Source organism: Typopeltis vanoorti, chromosome 2 (genome assembly GCF_054136105.1).
Source record: "Typopeltis vanoorti isolate ZY-2024b chromosome 2, IOZ_Tvanoo_1.0, whole genome shotgun sequence".
In the NCBI taxonomy this organism is placed as follows: Eukaryota; Metazoa; Arthropoda; class Arachnida; order Uropygi; family Thelyphonidae; genus Typopeltis; species Typopeltis vanoorti.
The window spans coordinates 322855-345247 of NC_143550.1; the positions used below are offsets into that span (position 1 = coordinate 322855).

The 22393-nt window shown below is 35.3% G+C and overlaps 1 protein-coding gene across 2 annotated transcripts in view; it reads left to right on the plus strand.

The window, feature by feature from the left end:
- LOC150108773 (fibroblast growth factor receptor 1-like) overlaps window positions 1-22393 on the plus strand; it is a 560046-nt gene that overhangs the window by 270616 nt on the left and 267037 nt on the right. For both annotated transcript variants that reach the window (XM_090410064.1, XM_090410055.1), the window contains exons 8-9: window positions 2119-2257; window positions 20331-20554. In XM_090410064.1, coding sequence (XP_090266190.1) covers window positions 2119-2257; window positions 20331-20554 — 363 coding nt within the window. The remainder of the gene's footprint in view (window positions 1-2118; window positions 2258-20330; window positions 20555-22393) is intronic.

Below are 22393 nucleotides of genomic sequence, written 5' to 3' on the forward strand. Positions count from 1 at the left end.
ATTAATCTTATAGAACCCCTTCAGTAATTTGAATGTCTCAATCATATAACCCCTTTTCTGCCTATCGACCAATTTTTGCAACCCACAAATCTTCAACCTATTCTCATAAGGTTCATTCCACAGACCTGCTGTCATCTTGGTCACTCGTCTCTAGATCCTCTCTACTTCCTCCCCATCACGAAGAAACCCTGGCTCCCATAACTGGGCACAGTAGTCCAGATGGGGTCTTATCAAAGCTCGATACAGAGGAACAATAACTTGTTTGTCTGTGCATGTTAAAGTATTTTTCAGAAGCCAAGTGATTTGATGAGCTGATTTAGCCACTTTTGCAATGTACCTCCTAAACTTCAATTCCCTATCCATCAATCTCCTGGAGTATGGTTCCACCAATGTGATATACTGCTACTATTCTTTTCACCCCAAAATGCATAACCTTACACTTTGCCACATTAAATTGACATCAATTTTTCCTAGCCCAGTCCTCCAAACTATCCAAATCATCCTGTAAAATTTTAACATTCTGTGCACTCACAATTGCTCTATCCAACTTTGCATCATCAGCAAACAAGTGAACACTTCCTCTCAGATCCTTTCCTATATCATTGATGAACAAATTGAAAAGTAGTGGTCCAAGAACAGAGCCCTGTGGAACACCACTAGTTACAAGCAGTCTTTTAGACTCAACTCCTGAATAAACCACTCTCTGGTATCTCTCCATCAACCACCCTCCTATTCATCTCACCAACCTTATATCCATCCCCATCTGCTCCAGTTTACTGATTAGGGGTTCCATGTGGTATCCTGTCAAAGGCCCAGTAGAATCACTGTAAACCCATTACCTTTATCCAGTTCAGCTGTCACTGTGTTATAAAACATGAGCAAGTTACTGAGGCATGAGCTACCCTTCACAAAACCATGTTATTCCCCATACAATATCCCATTTTCATCTGTCCAATCCTGTATTCTTTTCTTGACTAATTTCTCTAAGACCTTGGCAACGATTCCTGATATGCTAATCGGTCGGTAATTTACAACAGCAGTCTTGGAACCACCTTTATGCAGTGGAACTATTTTTCCCTCTTTCAACCCCCTCGGGACTAACCCAGACCTGAGACTCAAATTAAATAAAATGGTCAAGGGTACTGACAATTCTTTAGCTGCTTCTCGTACGACACGAGCTGGTATACCATCCAATCCCTCAGATGTATTGACATTGAGGTTATGCAATAGGCTACTCACCTCCACTTCATTCACCACAATTCCCATATAATCTATTGGTTCATTCATTTCTGCAATGTCACCATCTGGATGATATATTCTTGATATATTCTGGATGATATATTCCATAAATTTATAGATTTTTAGATTTTTTAGATATCTAGTACAACTCATACCATAAGGGTTCTTATGATACAAAAAGTCTTGAAGTAATTTATGTAGAAACTTTTTGATTTGCATACATTTGGCTACAGTAGAGCAGAATGACAGTATACTTTCTTATAGATGTAGAAAGTTTTTCACCTTGGGTATAATATATGTTAAAGATGCCAAGCTATTTTAAACTGGGTTTTACTCCATTTTCCAAGACTTGTTTGTCTGTTTGCTCACTTGGGAAATGGAGTAAAACCAGATTTAAAATGGCTTGACAGCTTTAACAGTATAATTTCTTGTTAATTTGAGATGCTAGTGTAAGTTAATTTAGTAATTCCATACTCTGTATTATCTTCATACAAAATAAAAGCTCAGCGAAAAAATACTGTCTTGATCAAGAAGGTGTTTTGTGCAAGACTAATTCTTCTAAGCTACATAAATCAAAGATTATTTATATTATGTAGCTTAGAAGAATCACTTCATCTTGCAAGTAACTTGTAACATGACTGTCAAGTAGGATTTTTGAAAAATACTTTTTTCCCCCCTGTCCTCTTTACCATTCTTCCCCACCCCATCCACAGTTTGCTTTTGGAAAAATTATTTCAAAAAAATTCATATCAAAAGACAATTTTGTATTCCTTAAATAGTTCATTATAATATTAATTTTCTTGTTCTATATTCAAATAGGAATTTAAATAATTCTTTTTGATTTTAAATTAATTTAATTAATCCAACTTATTTTTACAGAGCACAAATCCTAATATCAGCGATCCTCATGTGCTACTCTTAGATAATGTAACCTATGATGATGCAGGTTGGTACACTTGCTTAGCTGGAAATTCCATTGGTTATGCTTATCGAAGTGCTTGGCTTACTGTCTTACCTTGTAAGTACCTGTTGTAAAAAATCCTCTTAACCAGTACACTTGTATTGGTTTATTGTGATTACCACTAAATTTATCAGATAGCAAGACCATAACTCATCTCATACTTGTTAAATATTCTTTAAGTATATAAGATAAGATCCATTAGATGAACTTGTCAGTGAGTCGATGCCTAGGCTAAATATCAAAATGGTTATATTTTTTGATAAAAATTTAATCAAAGCCAATATATCACATTTTTAAACTAGATTGAGATACTGTAATGATATTGAAACAGTAGTTAATAAGCACAACATAGTGTGCATCTAAATTCTACCTAAAAATGAGATGCACAGAATGGCACCCCAGTTCAGCACAAAACTCTAGAGTGACATTGGAGATGTCACATTTGAAATCTATATGTGCTTTTGATCAAGGTATTGAGGTGTTGTTGACAGGTGAAAAGAAAGAAGATAGTTATCATATTAATTATTAGAGATTTTATTGTCGATTTGGAGTACATCTAGCCTCAATTAGTCCTCAGTGTGAAAGTTTGCATTTTGAAGTATTTTTCCAATAGGTTGTCTTTCCTATTATTTTTTTTCAATTATGATGGCTGTTATACCTCCATTTACTAACATATCTTCTGACCCACTACCATTTAATGATTACGTTTTGTATAGTAATATAACAGATTTTATAGCATGCAGCATCTGTAACATGTATATTTACTGATATATATATTTTGTGATATGTATGAGGGTGGTCTGAAAAGATCTCATCCTAACAATGAAAAAACGAATTTATAATTTCAAAATTATTTTTATTTTCAACATAATCTCCCTTAAGACTAATATATTTATTTCAGCGATGTGCCAGCACTAGTATCCCATCCATGTAGTGGTTCTCAGTAAGATCTGCAAAATATCCCTCTACAGCTGCAGTCATCTTTTGATTCGAAGAAAAACTCTGACCAGTGAGGAAGAGTTTTAGTTTTAAGAAGAGATAGAAGTCAGAGAGAGCCAAATCTGGGGAATAGGGTGGATATTCCAGCAATTCATAGTGCAGATCCCTTCATTTTCCCATTGCCAAAACACCTTTGTGGGCAGGTGCATTGTCCTGATGAAAGATGATTTTTTCCTTCTGCAAACCGGGTCTTTTCTCATGATTTTTTTCATCTAGTCTGGTTAATAGATCGGAATAATATTCCCTGGTTATTGTTTTACCCTTTTCAAGATAATTAATTCATTAATCATCCTAAAACACCGATGCCATGACCTTTCCTGCTGATAGAACAGACTTTGTCTTCTTTGATCCTGAACAACCAGCTTCTGTCCACTGTTTTGACTGCTGTTTGGATTCTGGTCTGTAATGGTGAATCCAAGTCTCATTCATAGTAATAAATTGATGCATGAAATCACTTTTATCTTGTTAAAATGCTCCAAGCACAGAGATTTTCATGGAAGTGCGTTTTTGATCTGCTGTGAGCAAGTGTGGCACCGATCTTGCACAAAGCATTTTATTTGCAATTCTTCATACAAAATATATCCTATAAGTTCTTTTGAAATGCCTATAGTCTCATCAATTTCATGCACTTTGACTCACCAGTCATTCAATACCATATTGTGCACTTGATCAATGATGTCTGGTGTAGTTAAACGTTTTGGACGTCCTTCACATGGATCATCTTCAAGGCTGGTACGGCCACATTTAAACTCAGCAACTCATTTCTTAATTGTCGAAAACAAAGGAGAACAGTGCCCATAAACTTTCATGAACTTCGACTGAATTTCTTTTGCCATTAAACCTTCTTTTCAAAGAATTTTATAACCGCATGATACTCAATTTTATCCATTTCAAGGGATACAGACAACGCTTTTGCTTCAGACAGCTGTATAAAACAAACTACTTGATAGAATGACTTGCAGTTTCACATGTTTTGATGCTTATGACAGATGTACCAACTTATATATTAAAAAAAAAAAAAAAAAAAAAAAAAAGGTCTTGTCGATAGTGTTGACATCTAATGGGCGAGGCTGAGAACTTTTCAGATCACCCTCATATATCCAAGAGCCTTTTCCTAAAATCTGCCTCAGCATTACAAAATACACCCATTCTCAACAATTTGAGCTGCCTCAATTTCTCTAACATCCAAAATCAATGAGATCATTATGAGACCTTCATCTAGTTTTCATCATTGCCTATAGAGGGCACCAGTTGGACTGTAGCATCCCACTATTTGTACTCAGTGTGTTTGCTTGGAAAGAGGGTGGGATGATGAGCAAAGAGTGTTCTTGATTTTGTGAAATGAGAAAGCCTGTAGTACTAAAATAGTTTTACAATGAATTTGAGCCATCAGGGAAATCCTACAAGCAAATTGAAGGCATTGCTATGAACCATACCTTGAGAAACTTTTCATGTGTTTTCAAACTCACTGCTATGTCTGAGCTGACGTTGCTCAGTGTTTGTGCCCATGAAGATGCTTAGGTGACCTAGGCAAAATATTGGAATATAATTTATTAGCTGAATAAATTTAGCTAGCATTTATTATCTAGATGTATGTTTATTCCACTACTCATCACCATGAGTGAATATCATGTGGTGCTGGTAAGATTTTTCCTCTGAAAATTTCTGGTTGGTCATCCTACAGGAGCAAACCTGTTTAAAAAAAAAAAAAAAAACATGCAGTTAGCTATGAGAACATTGTAACACAAATTGGCCTTATAGCTTTAGATGCTTCAGGTATCGTCTAATAAGCTGATCTGTTTTTGTTAGATAAACAAAAAAAAGATATGCTATATTTACAATGGATCAGTCCTTTTATACCAGCTAGGCTAAAAAAAAAGATAAAATTAAATAAAGTTTTAATTAAAGGATATTAATTTTACATACCTATGTGGAATTTTTTTCACATGGGTATGTAATGGACATCTTTCCATTAAAAAAATTTTAATGAAAAGATGGTAAAAAAACTTGGTACAAGACTTGATCAGGGCTGAGGTCATATATAATTAAAGTTGGTTAGCATAAGATGCCAATAACTGAGTGTAGAAATGCATTCACATAGAAGAAAAAATGTGAATAAAACTAATGATAAAAACTGAAAAGATTAATTATGATTTTAAGAATTTAAAATCTGTTATATATGCTGCTTGGAAAAGAGTCAACAGGTATGAGGAACAATCAGCCATGCCACCCACCTTAATAAGATGTAGGACCTCCTTGCACTGTGATAACTGCAGAATCCTATGATGCATACTTTATACAAGCACAATAGTGATCTTTGAGAATTTTAGACTATTCTTCCTGTAGGTATATAATCAGGTCCTGGACTGTTGTGGGGCAGACATCGCTTGACCCCCACCAATGCTTCAGTTCATCTCACGGATGTTCAATAGGGTTGAGATTGGGGCTCTGTGGAAGTGTTAAGTTTGGTGACATTCTTGTCCACAAACCACACAGTTACAACAGCAGCCTTATGACACATTGTATTGCTGAAAGAGACAATGGTCAGTTCCTTAGAAACACCACAAGGTAGGAAGCATTGCATTGTCCAGAATGTTCAAATACTTCTCAGAGTTGAGTGTTTGTGACACCACAAACAGAGGTTGAGGCCAAACCAGAAAAAACAAACCATATCATCACACTGTCACCTCTGAATTTCATAGTTATGTGATATGCTAGGCCTGCAATATGGCATTCTATCACAATGTCAATTTGATACTCTGTCAGTTCCCTTTTTGCAACTATTTCATCTGGACACAGTCACGTTGACTTTGACTTGGTGGCATCATATTCCTTCAATTTATACTGGTGCACAAAACACTTGTGCACGTTATGATGCACATTGCTCATGTGGGTATCCCTTGACTTCTTTCTAAGCAGTCATCATCAAATTCCTGCCACAAGGGTGTATAGGATATGATAGTACTACATGAAAAATTTACATCATTTACTAACTTCCTATCTGCAATTTTCCTCCAAATCAGTCTGTTACTTGTCAAGACTCCAACATTATCAGATCTTATATTTCTATCGTCTAAGGCACTTTTGTACTGTATCAATCCACCTATATCTTGGTCTTCCTCTGGGTTGTTTTGCGGCCAACCTGGCAGAGAACACTTGTTTTGTGAATCTTTCTTCACCCATTCTGTTTAAGTGACCATGGCACCTAAGATTAGCTCTGCTAACGCATTCCTGGATGTTGACAATGCCAAGGAAAGAACTTGTTCTAATATCCTTGTTTTTAATATGATATTGTCATTGATGCCATCTGTTCACGCCTATAATCTTTCTCAGGACTATCTGTGGTCTCTACTCTTTGTTCAAGTGTTTTACTTCTGACCAAGCTCTCAGCTCCATAAGTTAAAAGTGGTTTCAACACTGCTAATTTTGTGTTCAGACTAATATCTCTCTTATTCCATATGAATTTATTCAATTGACTTCCCACCATACCAGCTTTGCTGATTCTGTTGTCTATTTCTATATTTAATTTACCATATTCAGTAAAAATTGTGCCTAAGTAGCTGAAATGTTTTCCTTGTTCCACAGGTTCTCCATTCACAACACAGTTGAGATTTTCAATGATTCTGCCTATTTTCATTGTCTGTCTTTTTATTGCTGACCTTTATACCATATCTATTACAACAGCTATTCAATTTAGTCAGAGAATCTTGCAGACTTGTAGCGGATTTATTTAGAAGTATAACATCATCCGCATAAAGCAAAGAGCTGACATTAACATCTCCAATTTTGATATCATGTTTAATACCACTTTCCTTCGTAATGTGATCCATATAGATAATGAATAAGAGAGGAGATAATGTATATCCTTGTCTCACACCAGATTTAACATTAAACCACCTTCCTATACTTCCTTCAATTCTAACTGCTGGCTTACAACTCAAATAAGGACTAAGTATTGTTTGATATGCCATTGACACCATATAACGGTAGTGTATTGAATAGCTTCTCTCTTGGCTCCTTGTCATATGCTTTTTCCAAATCGACAAAGCTTAAATACAGATCTTTGTTATATTCCCATGCTTTCTCGAGTATTTGTCATAAAGTGAAGATCTGATCCTGACAGCCTCTATTTGGCCTGAATCCAGCTTGTTCTTCACCCAGCTTTTCTTCCACAATTCTTCTCAATTGTTTCTCAAGTATACTTGCATAGATCTTGCCAGGAACACTCAGTAGAGAAATACCTCTGTAATTGTCACATTCAGTTTTATTTCCCTTTTTATATATGGGTACTACGCGAGCTCTACTCCAATCATCGAGAATTCCTCCCTCTGTCCAGGCATTCTGAACTATGCAGTGCAGCCACTGTAAGACTTTTATACCACCATACTTCAGCATTTCTGGTCGAATATCATCTACTCCTGCTGCCTTTCCACATTTCAAGCCTTTGATGGCTTTTTCTACTTCAAGTATGGATATGTATTCCTGACTGCATGCCTGGTCTGCGTTTTTTACCACTGTGCTGTCATCACTGCTTGTTTCATTTAGCAGTTTTTCAAAGTAATTACTCCATACTTCAAGGATATCTTTTTCTCCCATTTTCATGTCACCTTTATCATCTCTAACTCCTTTTACAGCACTCTTTCCCCCATTCCTAAGCCTCTTCAACAACCTCCAGAATATTTTGCCACCTTCTTGATATTTATTTTCTATATTCTTGCCAAAGTCCCTTCGTGACTTTTGTTTAGCTAGTTTTACAGAGTGTTTCGCTTTCTTACATTTGTCTCTGTATTCTCTAAGAGCACAAGCTGAGTTATTTGACAGAACTTTTGATATGCTTTCTTCTTTTCCTTCACTGCCTCTTTAACTTCCTGTGTCCACCAAGGAGTTTTGATTTTTTTATCCTTGCAGACAACCTCACCACATGCCTCTCTGGCAGAATCAATCAGTGTTTTCTTCAGAGTTTGCCACTGAATCTCCAAGGTTTGATTCCTGTTCTCAAACTCTTCATCATTTTTTCTTCAATAATCTTTGTGTATTTTAGTCTACATTTCACATCTGAGAGCTGCTCAACTTTTATTTGCTTTAAAACTTTCTTACATGTTATTCTTTTCAATTTGAAATTCAATTTTATCCTGCTCAAGACTAAATAGTGATCACTTCCAATTTCAAATCCTCTGTACACTCTGATGTCCTGCACTAGGGAGAAAACATCACTATCAACAATAACATAGTCAATGAGACTTTTCTTATTCCTAGCCTCTTCTCTCCATGTGAATTTGTGCACATTTTTATGTTGGAACATGGTGTTAGTAATAACCAGTCCATGTCCTGAGCAGAAAACCAACAGATATTTGCCATTATTATTAGCTTTGCTCTTGTCTCCAAATTTTCCCAAAATATTTTTGTATGTCTCACAATCATTTCCTACTCTACTATTTAGATCTCCAACAAGGACCAACTTTTCCTTTTTCATTGTGTCAGTTTATTTTTCTAAAGCATCAAAAAAATTCCTCCACTTCTACCTTAGTAGAACCTTCTGTGGGACCATAGGCACAAATAAGTCTCATTGTCCAGTTCCCCATTCTCATATTTTCCCACATTACTCTACTTGAGACTGTCTGCCATTCAAGAAGACTAGCCTCGTAATTTGGGTTGAATACTATGGCTACTCCTTCTTTTCCTTGATTGTCATTGCCTGAATATAACATTTTGTATTTATTGCTCAGAAAGATCTCACCAGTTTTGGTCTTTTTTGTTTCGGTCACCCCTATTATGTCGATCTGGTACTTATCTAATTCCTCAGCTAGCTCCATTTCTTTGCCATTCAGGCTTCTTATGTTGATAGTACCGATCTTTAACTCTGGTGATGTTGAGTTGGGGTCACATTAGTGCTCTAAATGCAATAAAAAGCCCCTATATGTTTTCTTTTTCTTTAAAATCGATAATGGTTGACGGTCAGGGATATGTTTAAATTGTATTTCTAAATTTTTGAATGTGAAGATGGTAATAAACTTGGCGCAAGATTTGAGTCTTATACCAACTTTTTGTCATCTTTATGTTTAAAAAAATTTTCCACAGGTATAACATTAATATCTTAAAATGAAATAAGATTTTAATTATGTTTTTTCAGCCTAGTTGTTATTATTATTTTTTTTTTTAAATCTAACCTTACACAATTGGAAAAGCATCATGAATTTTCAAACATTTTTTAAGTATGGGTTTTCACTGAACCTTTGTACGTTGCACTCTCGTCTCATTCATACCAGAGTGATATACCTTATCTTCTTACTGGTATACACATTAAAATCGGTTTAAAGCAAATCAGTTCATAACTCTTAAAATATGTGTAATATGTAAACAATGTGAATATAACTATAATGTTAGTGTTATAATTGCCTGTATAAGTAAAAAATCAATGGCAACTCTAAATATGGCACTATATTTTTTGTTTTACTTTGTTATGGAAAATAACTTATAATGCAATACAAAGAGCATTCCATTTCTCCAAAGTAGTCAATATCCTATACTTGCTGAACTACACATACTGGCCATTGAATTAGAAACTAATTTTACGTTTAGACAGGCGACTCCCAATCCTCTTCAATTCCCTGCACGTAGTTCAGTGAGATATAGGCTGGGAACATCTTTCATTAAATGCTTTGGTCAACTGCTGCACATAGGAAGTTCTCTTTTTCTGTACAAGCCGTCTCAGACTATGGCCAACTCATTTTCCCAACAAACTGTCTTAGGACCACGGTTTTACCTCTCGGACCATGGGTGGAAAATTCGCTGTAAACATTTTTGCCATAAGACATTTTGCATTCATTTTTGTAAATAATCAATGGATGATAAAGGGTATTATAAAATCATTAAAAAGGCAAATGTCAGTGATACATGAAATACTGAAATCATTTAAAAATTGTGCAAATTAAGAGATGCTACGTAAATAATTAAATTTTTGCTGCTTATCTTCAATTTAACAAATTCATCAGTAACATTGCTCATTGGAAGAAATGCTAATTCTGTGAAGCATTTCATTTTCATGTTGAATTCAACATCTATTTTTGATAGCGTAACTTCACACCAATGGCAACAATTTTGTGCCACATGAAATAAACAACCTGTTGTTGTTGTTATTGCATAACACCGCCAGGGAGTCTAAACGCTTATCGAGGGAGGGTACGTACTCTGTAATTCTCCCACTCCACCAACTGCAACTACCTTCATCATCTACACCAATGCCATCTACCGCCGACCACCACCAGTAGTATTTTCACAGAGAATCACAAACATTCATGCTGACGGCGGGATTCGAACCAGCAGCCTTTTGGCTGGAGAGTGGATACGCTAATCATTCGGCCAACCAGGCTGGCAAGTAGTTGTTGATATATGTTAGAAAAAAGCATCGATAGTTGCTTTCTCGAAGTCAACTATTAATGTTTCGGGATATAATGATGAATTTAAGCCCTTTAAGGCGGTGAATAATCTACTGTAAGTCAATTCTGATTTGTCCAGAAGTAAAGCAAACAGCTGCCATGGAATCCTTAGGGGGTCTCATGTCAGTCCCAAGCTGGGATAAAGGAGGAGGGGTGGTCAGATGAGTGTCGATGCTCTGACCATAAAGAAAAAACACGATTGTTAATTGATGCCTATACGATCAACAGCTACAACATGCTGTCTCGCACTCACCTGGATCAACAAGCTCAACGATATTGATCAAGTGATTGGGGGTCAGGTCGAAAAGTGAGATACCGAAAGGAAACTAACAGAACTGTTATCAGTGGGAACATGGAATGTATGGACCCTTTGGATGTCAGGAAAACTAGAATTACTTCATGAGGAAATGAAGAGATATCGGTGTGATATACTTGGACTGGCAGAGTTGCGATGGACATCATCAGGAAAGATAAATATATACGAAGTCATATGGTCATGGTATGGCACGAAGCAGGAGTTGGCTTCCCTCTTAACAAAAGAGCTAGAGAGACACTGTTAGACTACAAACCAGTCAATGAACGAATCATAGCAGCAAGATTTCAAGCAAAACCATTTAATAGTCCAGATATATGCACCCACTTCTGACAACACAGATAAGGATATTGACTTATTTTACAAAGATCTGACAGAGACGATAAAAACAATACCAAAGCAAGATGTACTAACCATTGAAGGAAATTGGAAGCGTTGGAATAGATAATGACTGTTGGGAAAGCATCATGGGAAAATATGGTTTTGGAAAAAGAAGTGAAGAAGGTGAAAAAATGTTAGAATATGCTATGGACCATGAGATGATGATCTGTAACACAAGATTCTAGCAAAAGAAGTGTAGAAAATGGATGTGGCAATCAAATGATGGGAAAACCAAAAACATGATTGATATGATTAAAAGCAGATGGATAACATCAGAACAACAGTGTAGAACTTTTCAAGGAGCGGATATAGACTCCGATCATAGTTTAGTGATTGCAAACATAAAGTTGAAATAAAAAGAAAATATAAACCTCATCATCAGAAAAGAAGAGGGCGAGAATAAGTGAAGCAGAAATAGGAAGAAGGTATAGAACAGTGTTAGAGGAGAAACTTAAAAGTGTGGACAAAAAAAAAAAAAAAAAATCTAATCTAGGAATGATGAAGGCAATAGAAGATGCAGTTGAAGAAACAGTACTAGAAGAAGAGAAAATCAGTAAGTGGATTACACAAACACTGAAGTTGGTACAAGAGAAAAGAATGTTGAAGATAAGAATGGATATATCAGAACAAATAGAGGAGTAATATAGAAGAAAGTGTAAAAAAGCAGCCAGCCAGATAAGATGAAATAGTTAGAAGCCCATTGCAATAATATAGAACAGTACTATGGAGAGCATAAAACTAGGGAGGTGTATGAAATGATTAGAACCATTAATAGAAGGTGGCAACCAAAACAGACCACAGTTAAAGACAAAAAAAAGGCAAAGTATTGATGAATCAAGATAAAATTGTACAGCAATGGACGAGGTACTATAGTGATGAAAAATAAAGTAGATTTTGATAGTATTGGGAAACTTACTGAAGAATTGAACCAGATATCACCACCAGGTAATAAGTATGATATGGAATAGCTCAATTTGTATCGTGGACCTTGTTGATTCGTGCGACGTCCAACCATATTGTAGCTGTTGATCGTATAGGCATCAGATGACAATTGTATTTTTTTTTCTTTGCAGTCAGAGCATCGACACTCATCTGACCGACCCTCCTCCTTTATCCAGTCTTTGGACTGGCTTAGACTCCTAAGGATTCCATGGTGGCTTTTTTGCTTTGCTTCCTGGCAAATCAGAATTAACTTACAGCAGATTATTCAGTGCCTTAAAGGACTTGCGTTCATCATTAGATCCCGAAACATTAGTAGTTGACTTCGAGAAAGCAACCATCAATGCTTTTTCTAACATATTTACATAAACTATAACAGGGTGTTTATTTCATATGGCACAAAATCTTATCGCAAAATTGTTCCCATTGACTTGAAGTTACACTATCAAACAGATGCCGAATTCAACATGAAAATGAAATGTTTCACAGCATTAGCATTTCTTCCAACAAGTGATGTTACTAATGGATTTGTTAAATTGAAGATCAGCAGCAAAAAATTAATTATATACGCAGCATCTCTTTTTAATTTGAGCAATTTTTAAATAATTTCATTATGTTATGTATCACTGACATTCACCTTAATAAAGATTTGCTTTTTTTAATGATTTTATAATACCCTAAAGTAAGGAAAAAACATAGAGAAAGATGGAACAATTTCGTAACAGAACTAGAAAAGGATTTATTTAAGCCACAACCCAAAACCTATAAAGTAATAAAATACATGAATAAAGAAATAAAAGAAAAGATAAAAATACAAACAATAGATTTAGAAAAATGGGTGACCTATTTCCAAAATCTCCGGACAGATGAGAACAATGAATTAAAATTTTATAAGACAAACATGACCTAATAGAAAATATCACAATGTTAGAACTGAAAAATATAATAAAGAAGATGAAAAATAGGAAAACTCCAGGAGAAGACAATATAAATATAGAACTATACAAAAATGCAGGTGAAAAATTTAACGAAAGACTTCTGAAATTTTTTAATATGGTTTGGATGTCTGGAAAAACCCCTAACTCTTGGAAAAAAGCACTGATTATCCCAATATATAAAGAAGGAAATAAAGACAATTGCAATAATTATAGGGGAATTAGCGTGCTAAATACAGGATATAAAATATATGCAGGAATATTAAAAGAGAAACTAAGCAGCATTGTAGAAAACAAATTACTAGAAGAATAAAACAGTTTCCGAAAAGGCTGATCCTGCATAGATCCAATTTTTACTTTAAAATTATTAATAGAAAAGAGAAGAGAATTTCAAAAAGAAACACATGTGACATTTATTGATTATGAAAAAGCCTTTGACAAAATTAGCAGACAAAAATTGTTTAAAATATTAACCGATTTAAACATACCAAACCAACTTTTACAATCTATTCAAGAAATATATACAGGAAATAAAATAGCAGTTAAATTAGAACACACCTCAGAATGGAAAGATATATCAAGAGGGGTATGACAAGGATGTACCCTCTCACCTCTGCTTTTCAATATATATATAAATGAAATAATAACAATCTGGAAACAGCATAACCCATTTGGTATACAAATGACCCCGCAAATGAAGATAGATACACTACTATTTGCAGATGATCAAATTGTATTAGCTACATCAGAAGATGACTTACAAAGATCATTAAAATCACTAAGTGATATCTCAAAGCAATATAATATGACAATATCCAAAGAAAAAACAAAAATAATGGCATTCAAAGGAGAAAACCCAATAAGAAGTAAAATAGTGATAGATAATAAAATACTAGAACAAGTAAACACTTTCAGATACTTGGGATGTGATCTATCATACGAAGAAGAAAAAGACATAGACACTAAAATATCAAACTTTGTCAAAGTAAATGGCATAATAAATAATATATTTAAGCCATCCCTGGTACAAAAACACACTACAATCAGACTATATAATGTCTTGTCAAAACCAACTCTACTATACGGAAGCGAAACATGGACCATGAAAAGGAAAGATGAAAAACGAAGAAATGAAGTTCCTCAGAAAAACAGCTGGATATACCAAGTGGGACCACAAAACAAATGAAGAAATCTTACAATCCCTGAAAATAAAACCAATTAATCACTACATAAGATAGTATAAACAAAAATGGCTAGAACATTTAAATCGAATGGACAACAGCAGACTACCAAAAATATTATACAGATACAAAATAAGTGGAAAAAGAAGAATCGGAAGACCAAGACAGAGATGGCATGAGACCGGAACAGGCCACATGGCCTAAATTCCATGTTAGGAAGAAGAAGAAGATAATACCCTTTATCATCCGTTGATTATTTACAAAAATTAATGCAAAATGTCTTACAGCGAAAATGTTTGTGGGAAATTTTTCTAGAACACTCTCAGACAAGCATTGTGGGTTATTTTTCCACTGATTAAACACCTGGGATATCTCACCTTTTGAAAAACCAGTCAGCTCTGCTGTTTTCAAAATCATAGCATCTAACTAGATGGATATCCCCAATAAGCCCTTTATCGAACTCCAAAGGATCCTTTGTTTTTTTTATTGTGATGAACACTATTGATGATTATTGACCATTAATCAGCATTCTTAAATAGTTGCCTGGAAAACACGGTGATGCATGTGACCGAGTATTTTGCATATACACTGAATAAGTTACATTTACATACATCTGGGTAAAGGTTTCTAATTCAGTGGCTGGTATACATATGTATCTTCACTTTATGTTACAATTCCTATTCATATGAGGGTGGTCTGAAAAGTTCTCTGCCTAACAATAAAAAACACGAATTTATAACTGAAAAATTTATTTTTATTTTTCAACATAATTTCCTTTAAGACTAACACATTTATTCCAGTGATGCTCCATTGCCATTCTCTCTCCCCCCCCCGTAGTGGTTCTCAGTAAGATCTTCAAAATACCCCTCTACAACTGCAATCACCTCTTGATTCAAAGAAAAACGCTGAACAGCGAGGAAGAGTTTTAGTTTTGAGAAGAGATAGAAGTCAGAGGGAGCCAATTCTGGGGAATAGGGCAGATGTTCAAACAATTCATGGTTCAGATCCCTTAATTTTCCCATTGCCAAAACACCCCTTTGTGGGCAGGTTCATTGTCCTCATGAAAGATGATTTTTTCCTTCTGCCAACCAGGTCTTTTCTCATAAATTTTTTTCGTCTAGTCTGGTTAAAAGATCGGAATAATATTCTCCAGTTATTGTTTTACCCTTTTCAAGATAATTAATAGCCCACATGGTTAGCCTAGTGGCTGTGTGCTTGGCAACCATATGCCTGGGGAAAGAGTGTCCTCGGTTCGATTTCTGTCGGTGACTTGAGGAACTGAAGGATCTTCCTCGGCCATTGCCAAGTTAGCCGGTCTTGGGCATGGACAGTAGGGTTTTCCCTCCAATTTATCCTGGAGTTTTTCATCCCGCAAAGCAGGCAAACCGGTCTTGAAAATTCAACACTACAGGACATAAGATACACCGGGGTGTAGGGCTGACCATCTTATGCTGTGAACAGTTTGAAGTCCGATGATTAATAAACCCTTGACACCACAAAGTAAAAGAGGGTAAAAGGAAGATGAGATGATGAGAAGATAAGTAATAAACAAAATGCTTTTAGTATCGTATCCCAAAACACCGATGACATGACCTTTCCTGCTGACAGATCCGACTTTGTCTTCTTTGGTGCTGAACAACCGACTTCTGTCCACTGTTTTGACTGCTGTTTGGATTCTGGTGTGTGATGGTGAATCCAAGTCTCATCCATAGTAATAAATCTATGCACAAAATCAGTTTTATTCTTGTTAAAATGCTCCAAGCACTGTTCAGAGATTTTCATGCGAGTGCGTTTTTGATCTGCTGTGAGCAAGCACAGCACCCATCTTGCACAAAGCTTTTTCATTTGCAATTCTTCATTCAAAATATATCTTACATGTTCTTTTGAAATGCCTATAGTCTCAGAAAATTCATGCACTTTGAGTCACCAGTCATCCAATACCATATTGTGCACTCAATCAATGATTTCTGGTGTTGTTACACTTTTTGGACGTCCTTCATGTGGATCATGTTCAAGACTAGTACAGCCAAGTTTAAACTCAGCAGTCCATTTCTTAAGGATAGTGTACCATGGAATTGGAAAAAAAATTATTAATCAAATAACAGTCATATTATTTATTGTTTTTGCTAGGGAGCAATGTCAGTAATAACGTTCTTGGAAAAAATGTTTAAAAGTTAACATTAATTTTTAAAAAATTAAATTTTTATTAAAAAAAATTATGAATTTTTTGTGTCACTTTTTCATGAAACAAATAATTTTTTTTAGTTCAAATTTGCTACAGATATTCTATCATGTCTATTAAACAATATAAAGTAAAATTGAGCAAATATCAGTTTCGTTTAAAGCTATGAAATTTAATTTGTCCATGTAATGATTATTACACAAATTTTTCATGTTTGAAAAATAAACTTTAAAAATTAAAATACATATCAATGATTATAATTTTAGTTCAATATATTATGGATATATTAAGCTGTGTTAGAAAAAAAAAAATTCTAGGACTAATAGTTTTTAAGACACCATGCCAAAACCAACTGCAATGTGTTAAAATTTAAAAACCAGAGAACAATCAATTTAAAGTTTTATAACTATACTTTATTATTATTCTATGAATATTTAAAAGCCACCAGCAATATGTGTTATAAGCAGGTATTTTAAATAACATATTCATAGATTTTTGCTTTCTTTTTAATTTTCTTCTTGTGAGGCAGCTTTTTTTTGCTCTTAAGCATCTCTGTTTATCAAATATCTGAAATGTAAACATTTAATTGTAATTGTAAACATTTTTCACCTATTTTCAGTCCCAATCTTTTAAATACTGGTAATCTTCCTAGATCACCACCATTAAAAGTTATCAGTGCATCATATACTGATATTTCTTCTCTTCTTTTAGGCATATATATTTCTGTTTCTAAATGTTATATTAAAACTTAATTTTTATAATAAATCTGAGACTGAAGACAACGCTTTGAAAATTCACTTAAACACATGAGTTAGTGGCAGCCATATTGATTCCAGATTTGCTGATGTTGTAAGCTTTGCTCTGATTGGCTTATTTAAAAGTAGCTTACAATATAGCAATGGTGCAAGAACCAATAAAATTTCTTCTCACAATTGATTTTTACTTACAAAACTGATGTTATAGAGCTTTTAAATCTACATAATTTACTTATTTTAATTTTTTATTCTGACAATTTAAAGTTTTTGCATATTTAATGTGCATTTAAATGATAAATGTGATTATTATTATTATTCAGGCCTCCATGGCAAATTTTTACATGGAACACTTTGAAAACAAATACTTACCACAGCTACATACAAGCCACAAGTGTGGTTACGCTATGTAGATGATGTCTTTGCCATCTAGCCCCATGGACAAGACACTTTGGATGCTTTTGTCACCTACCTAAACAGCCAACATCCCAAAATTCACTTCACAGTAGAAAAAGAATCAAATAACTGTTTACCATTTCTTGACACATTAGTCACCCGCCTTTCAGATGGTGCACTATCTTTTTCTATTTACAGAAAGCCTACATACACAGGAAGATACCTACATAAACAATCACATCATCATCCAGTCCAACAGTACGGCATTTTAAAAACACTTACACACAGAGCCAGAGCAATTTGTTCTAACGATACAGCTCTGACCACTGAACTCCAATACCTGCGCCATACGTTCTTAGCCAATGGATACAATCCCTACAAAATAGATAAAATACTACATAGGCCCATTACTCTGCCCTCCCCTAATACACAAGAATACAACATGACCATTTCTATTCCCTATATCAGAGGTAAATCGGAAAAGATAGCCAAAGTATTGTTGAAACATGGCCTTCTCACCACTTTCAAACCTCATGTCAAGCTGGCAACTCTGATCTGCTCGCCTAAGGATAAACTTCACCCTTTAGCACACCCAGGAGTGTATGAAGTTCCGTGTGACTGTGATTTGGCCTATTATGGGCAAACAGGAAGATCAGTGAACATCCGCCTGGAAGAACATGAAAGATACATTCGCTACTATTACTATGGCAAGTCGGTACTGGCAGACCATGCTTTGGACACTCCTTCACACAGGATTAGATGGAGGAAAACGAATGTGCTATTTAGGAGTCGTTATAGATCTGAAAGATTATTTTTTGAGTCAGCAATGGCTTTGAAGAATTCTCCCAACCTTAACAAATATGGTTGCATTAAATTGCCAAAAATTTGGGAGACGGTTATCCTAAGAAAAACTCCTGGATAACTGCTGTTTTTTTTTCTCGTTAGAAGGCGCCAAAAATAGGACTTTAGATCTTTTGTCTTTTGCAATTATATTGTTTCACTCATTCACTGTTGCGTTTACATGTGTGTTGTGCTCTGATGATGCTGAGTTGAAAATCAGCAAAATATAAGTGTTAATGAAACATCTTTGTTGTTAAAAGTGTTTGTGGTGTTGTTAGATTACATAGGTCATCACTTATCATAAGCAGTACTCCACCACCATGCTTTCCCTTCCTATCCTGCCGAAAAATGCTGTACCCAGCAAATTCTATTCCTGTTATTATATCTTCTTCTGTCAACTATGTCTCAGTGATCCAAATAATTTTTGGCCAGGCTGATGCTATCTGCGCCACCAATTCCTCCCTTATTCCGGATACTCCTGGCATTAGTATATAGCATATAAATGCCATTGTTTCTATACTTAGCATTATACCCTCTAGACTCCACTGGGCTCAGTGTTACCTGATGTTGTCCCCCTTCCCCCAAGTAACCATTCCCACAAGAGGCCACCCCTGCCACCATCCTCCCTGGGACACACTGACTTTTTCAGAACAGCAATTTCTCCAGATGCCTATGTCCTTGGAATGCAAGCGGTCTCTTGCATAAAATTCCTCTCTGTCCTCAAATGCAATGCACTTCAAGCATCCACATATTCCAGTCCTCTCTTGTCACACATTCTAGCTATTATATCATTCAATATTACTGCTCTTCTGCTCAGTTTGTCTTTATCGTACCTAGGCAACAACAACACACACACACACACACACACACACAATCTTTCGTCTGTGTCTTCTTTCGTACCACTTCAAGCAAGAATCTCATATCTCTCGCTGCCCTATTCACACCACCACTCAAGTCATTTGTTCGCACCATCACAATCATCTCATCCACCCTTTCACCTCTCTTAACTGCCAAATCCAACCTTTCTGTCGTTCCTCCTGGCAAATACTCCTCACTGATAAATATTGATAAATAATAATGACGAATACCGATAATGATAAATAATATGATAACTCAAAATGTAGGAAATTTTTGAGTATGAAAATTACTGAATATATTCTTTAGTATATAAACTTTATAAAAACAAAAAACTTTTTTTTTCTTATTTTTACCTTAAAGCTATGATTTTTTGTGGGTACACTAACCTTAATTGTCGAAAATGAAGGAGACAAGTGCCCATAACCTTTCATGAACTTCAAATGAATTTCTTTTGGTGTTAATCCTACTAGTACAAAGAATTTTATAACTGCACGATACTCAATTTTATCCATTTCAAGGGATACAGACAGCACTTTTGCTTCAGACAGCTGTATAAAACAAACTACTTGATAGAATGACTTACAATTTCACATAGATGCTTATGACAGATGTACCAACTTAAAAAAAAAACATCATGCTGATAGTGTCTCCATCTATGGTTTAGGCCAAGAACTTAGACCACCATCGTATGTAGAATACAATACTATCCCTCTCCACCTTTGTCTAACTATTCTATCTGTGATGTTTTTTGGGGGGATTAATTCTAAGTTTTTGTTTTTTAAATAAATCTTTATTTTAAAATCTCTTACTTTATCTCTCTAAGACAAGTAAGATTGTCATTTTTTTTTTTTTTTTTACTTTAGCACCCTCCACATTCTATTATATTAATAACTCCAGTGACTTTTTCCATCTTTGTAGGGCCAGATATCAATCACGCACTTGAAGAAGTTTTGGATTCATCTTCTAAAGGCACATTTCCTCCATGGCTTATTGCTGTTATATGTTCAATAATAGGAGTTTTTCTTATTGGTATAATAGGAGTTCTACTTTGCTGCAACAACATTGCTCAACAGAAAAAGAAGGTTGCATTAGCAAATGCCCAGAATACCATTATAAAGAAGAAAGTTATTTTGATAAAACAAGTGAGTTTCAGAAATTTTTCAAATTTATTTAAGCAGTTATCTGAAGTTTACGCAAATAACATTATTGATAGAAATAGCCAGTGCTACCCATAATTATCGAGATAAATTTTGTTTTGAAAATTATGCAAATCTCGCATCACCCAATTTATTTTTGGGTTCAATAGGACATAATCATTCATAGTGTTAAACATTCATAATTCATTAATAATGTTAAACTGACTGTTCATCAGCATTTCACCTATAGCAATTGACCATAATTTGACTGAAATGTGAAGTTGTGTTGATTTTAATAGACGACAACACTGGTAGGATATGAAATTGTTTACTTCAATGAAATGTTCCATCCAGGTTATGTGTAGATTTTAGAGAATATTAGTGACACCATACATCTGCATGAATTTTTATTTTTTCCTTCTCAACTGAGTTGCAGATAACATTTATGCTTATATAAATCTTAGTTGGAACACAATTCTTACATTCAGTTTCATTTCCTTTTACAGAGGGATATGTATGAACTCTCTACTTCAATCATTTGGAATTTTAAGTTGTGACTTTGGGACCTTCTGATTTATGCACCGTAAAACTTTTATACCTCCATATTTTAGTATTTATGATTGAGCGTCATCTAAGCAAACAGGATATTCTCATCATTAGCTTGTATGTCATCTTCATCTCTGATTCCTTTTAATGTACTTGACCTTCTTCAACAGCTTCCAAAATATTCTGCAGTCTTTGTGATATTTATCTTCTGTATTATCAAATTATCAAGGTCAATCCTGCTTTAACAATTTATTAAATATTTTATAATAGAATGACATCTGAGTGGGATGAGGGGAATGGCTACACAGTGATACTTCTGGATTTTGCTAAGGTTTTTCACAGGATACTCCATGGAATACTGTTGTGCAAATTAGAGCAGATGGGGATGGATACTAAACTGCTGATATGGATAAGAGAATGACTCATGGAGAGATACCAAACACTAGTGTATGGAGGACCAGAGGCCAGGATGAGGCACGTGACCAGTGGTGTACCTCAGGGCTCTGTGCTTGGGCCATTATTGTTTAATTTGTACATAAATGCATACTCTGTGGGAGGAGTTATACTGGAGGAAGTAGGGGAGACAAGAGATCTGGGGTTGATGATTGATAGAAACCTGAAATTTAGGGAACATATTGTAAAGGTGGCGAAGGTAACACAGAGGATTGTTGCAATAATGAGAAGGATGCTGACCTGCAGAGATAAAACAGTTATCATTCCGTTGTATAAGACCCTGATCAGACCACACTCGGACTATTGTTCTCAGATTTGGTCCCCAGGATTTGAAGGGAATAAATTAACTGTGGAAAGAGTACAAAGGCGGATAACAAAGATAGTTTCAGGACTGTACAATGATAGTTATGAGGATGGGCTGAGGGAATGTCGACTGCAGAGTTTAGTGGATAGAAGGAGAGGTGATATGAATGAGATTTTTTAACTGGTGAGAGGTAGTTACAGGGTTGACACTGGGGAGTTCTTTCACTGGTTGAACAGCGGGAAGGAGTCATGACAAGAGGCCATCCCTGGAAGTTACGAAAGGAAACTGTGAGCAAGAGGGTGAAGAGTGGTTTCTTTGCATGGAGAGTGGTTGAACCACGGAATGCATTGCCTGATGGAGTGGTGAGAGCGAGAACAGTCAACGAGTTCAAGGAGTGGTATGATAGACTTTGTGTTTCTTAGGGGGGGGGGAGGGGGGGGGGGTTACTGATCTTTACTGATCCAGTAATGCGACAATAGCAGTTCAAAGATTTTGAAACTGATCAAAGTATGTTTGTTGATTTCGTATATATTTTAGGACAT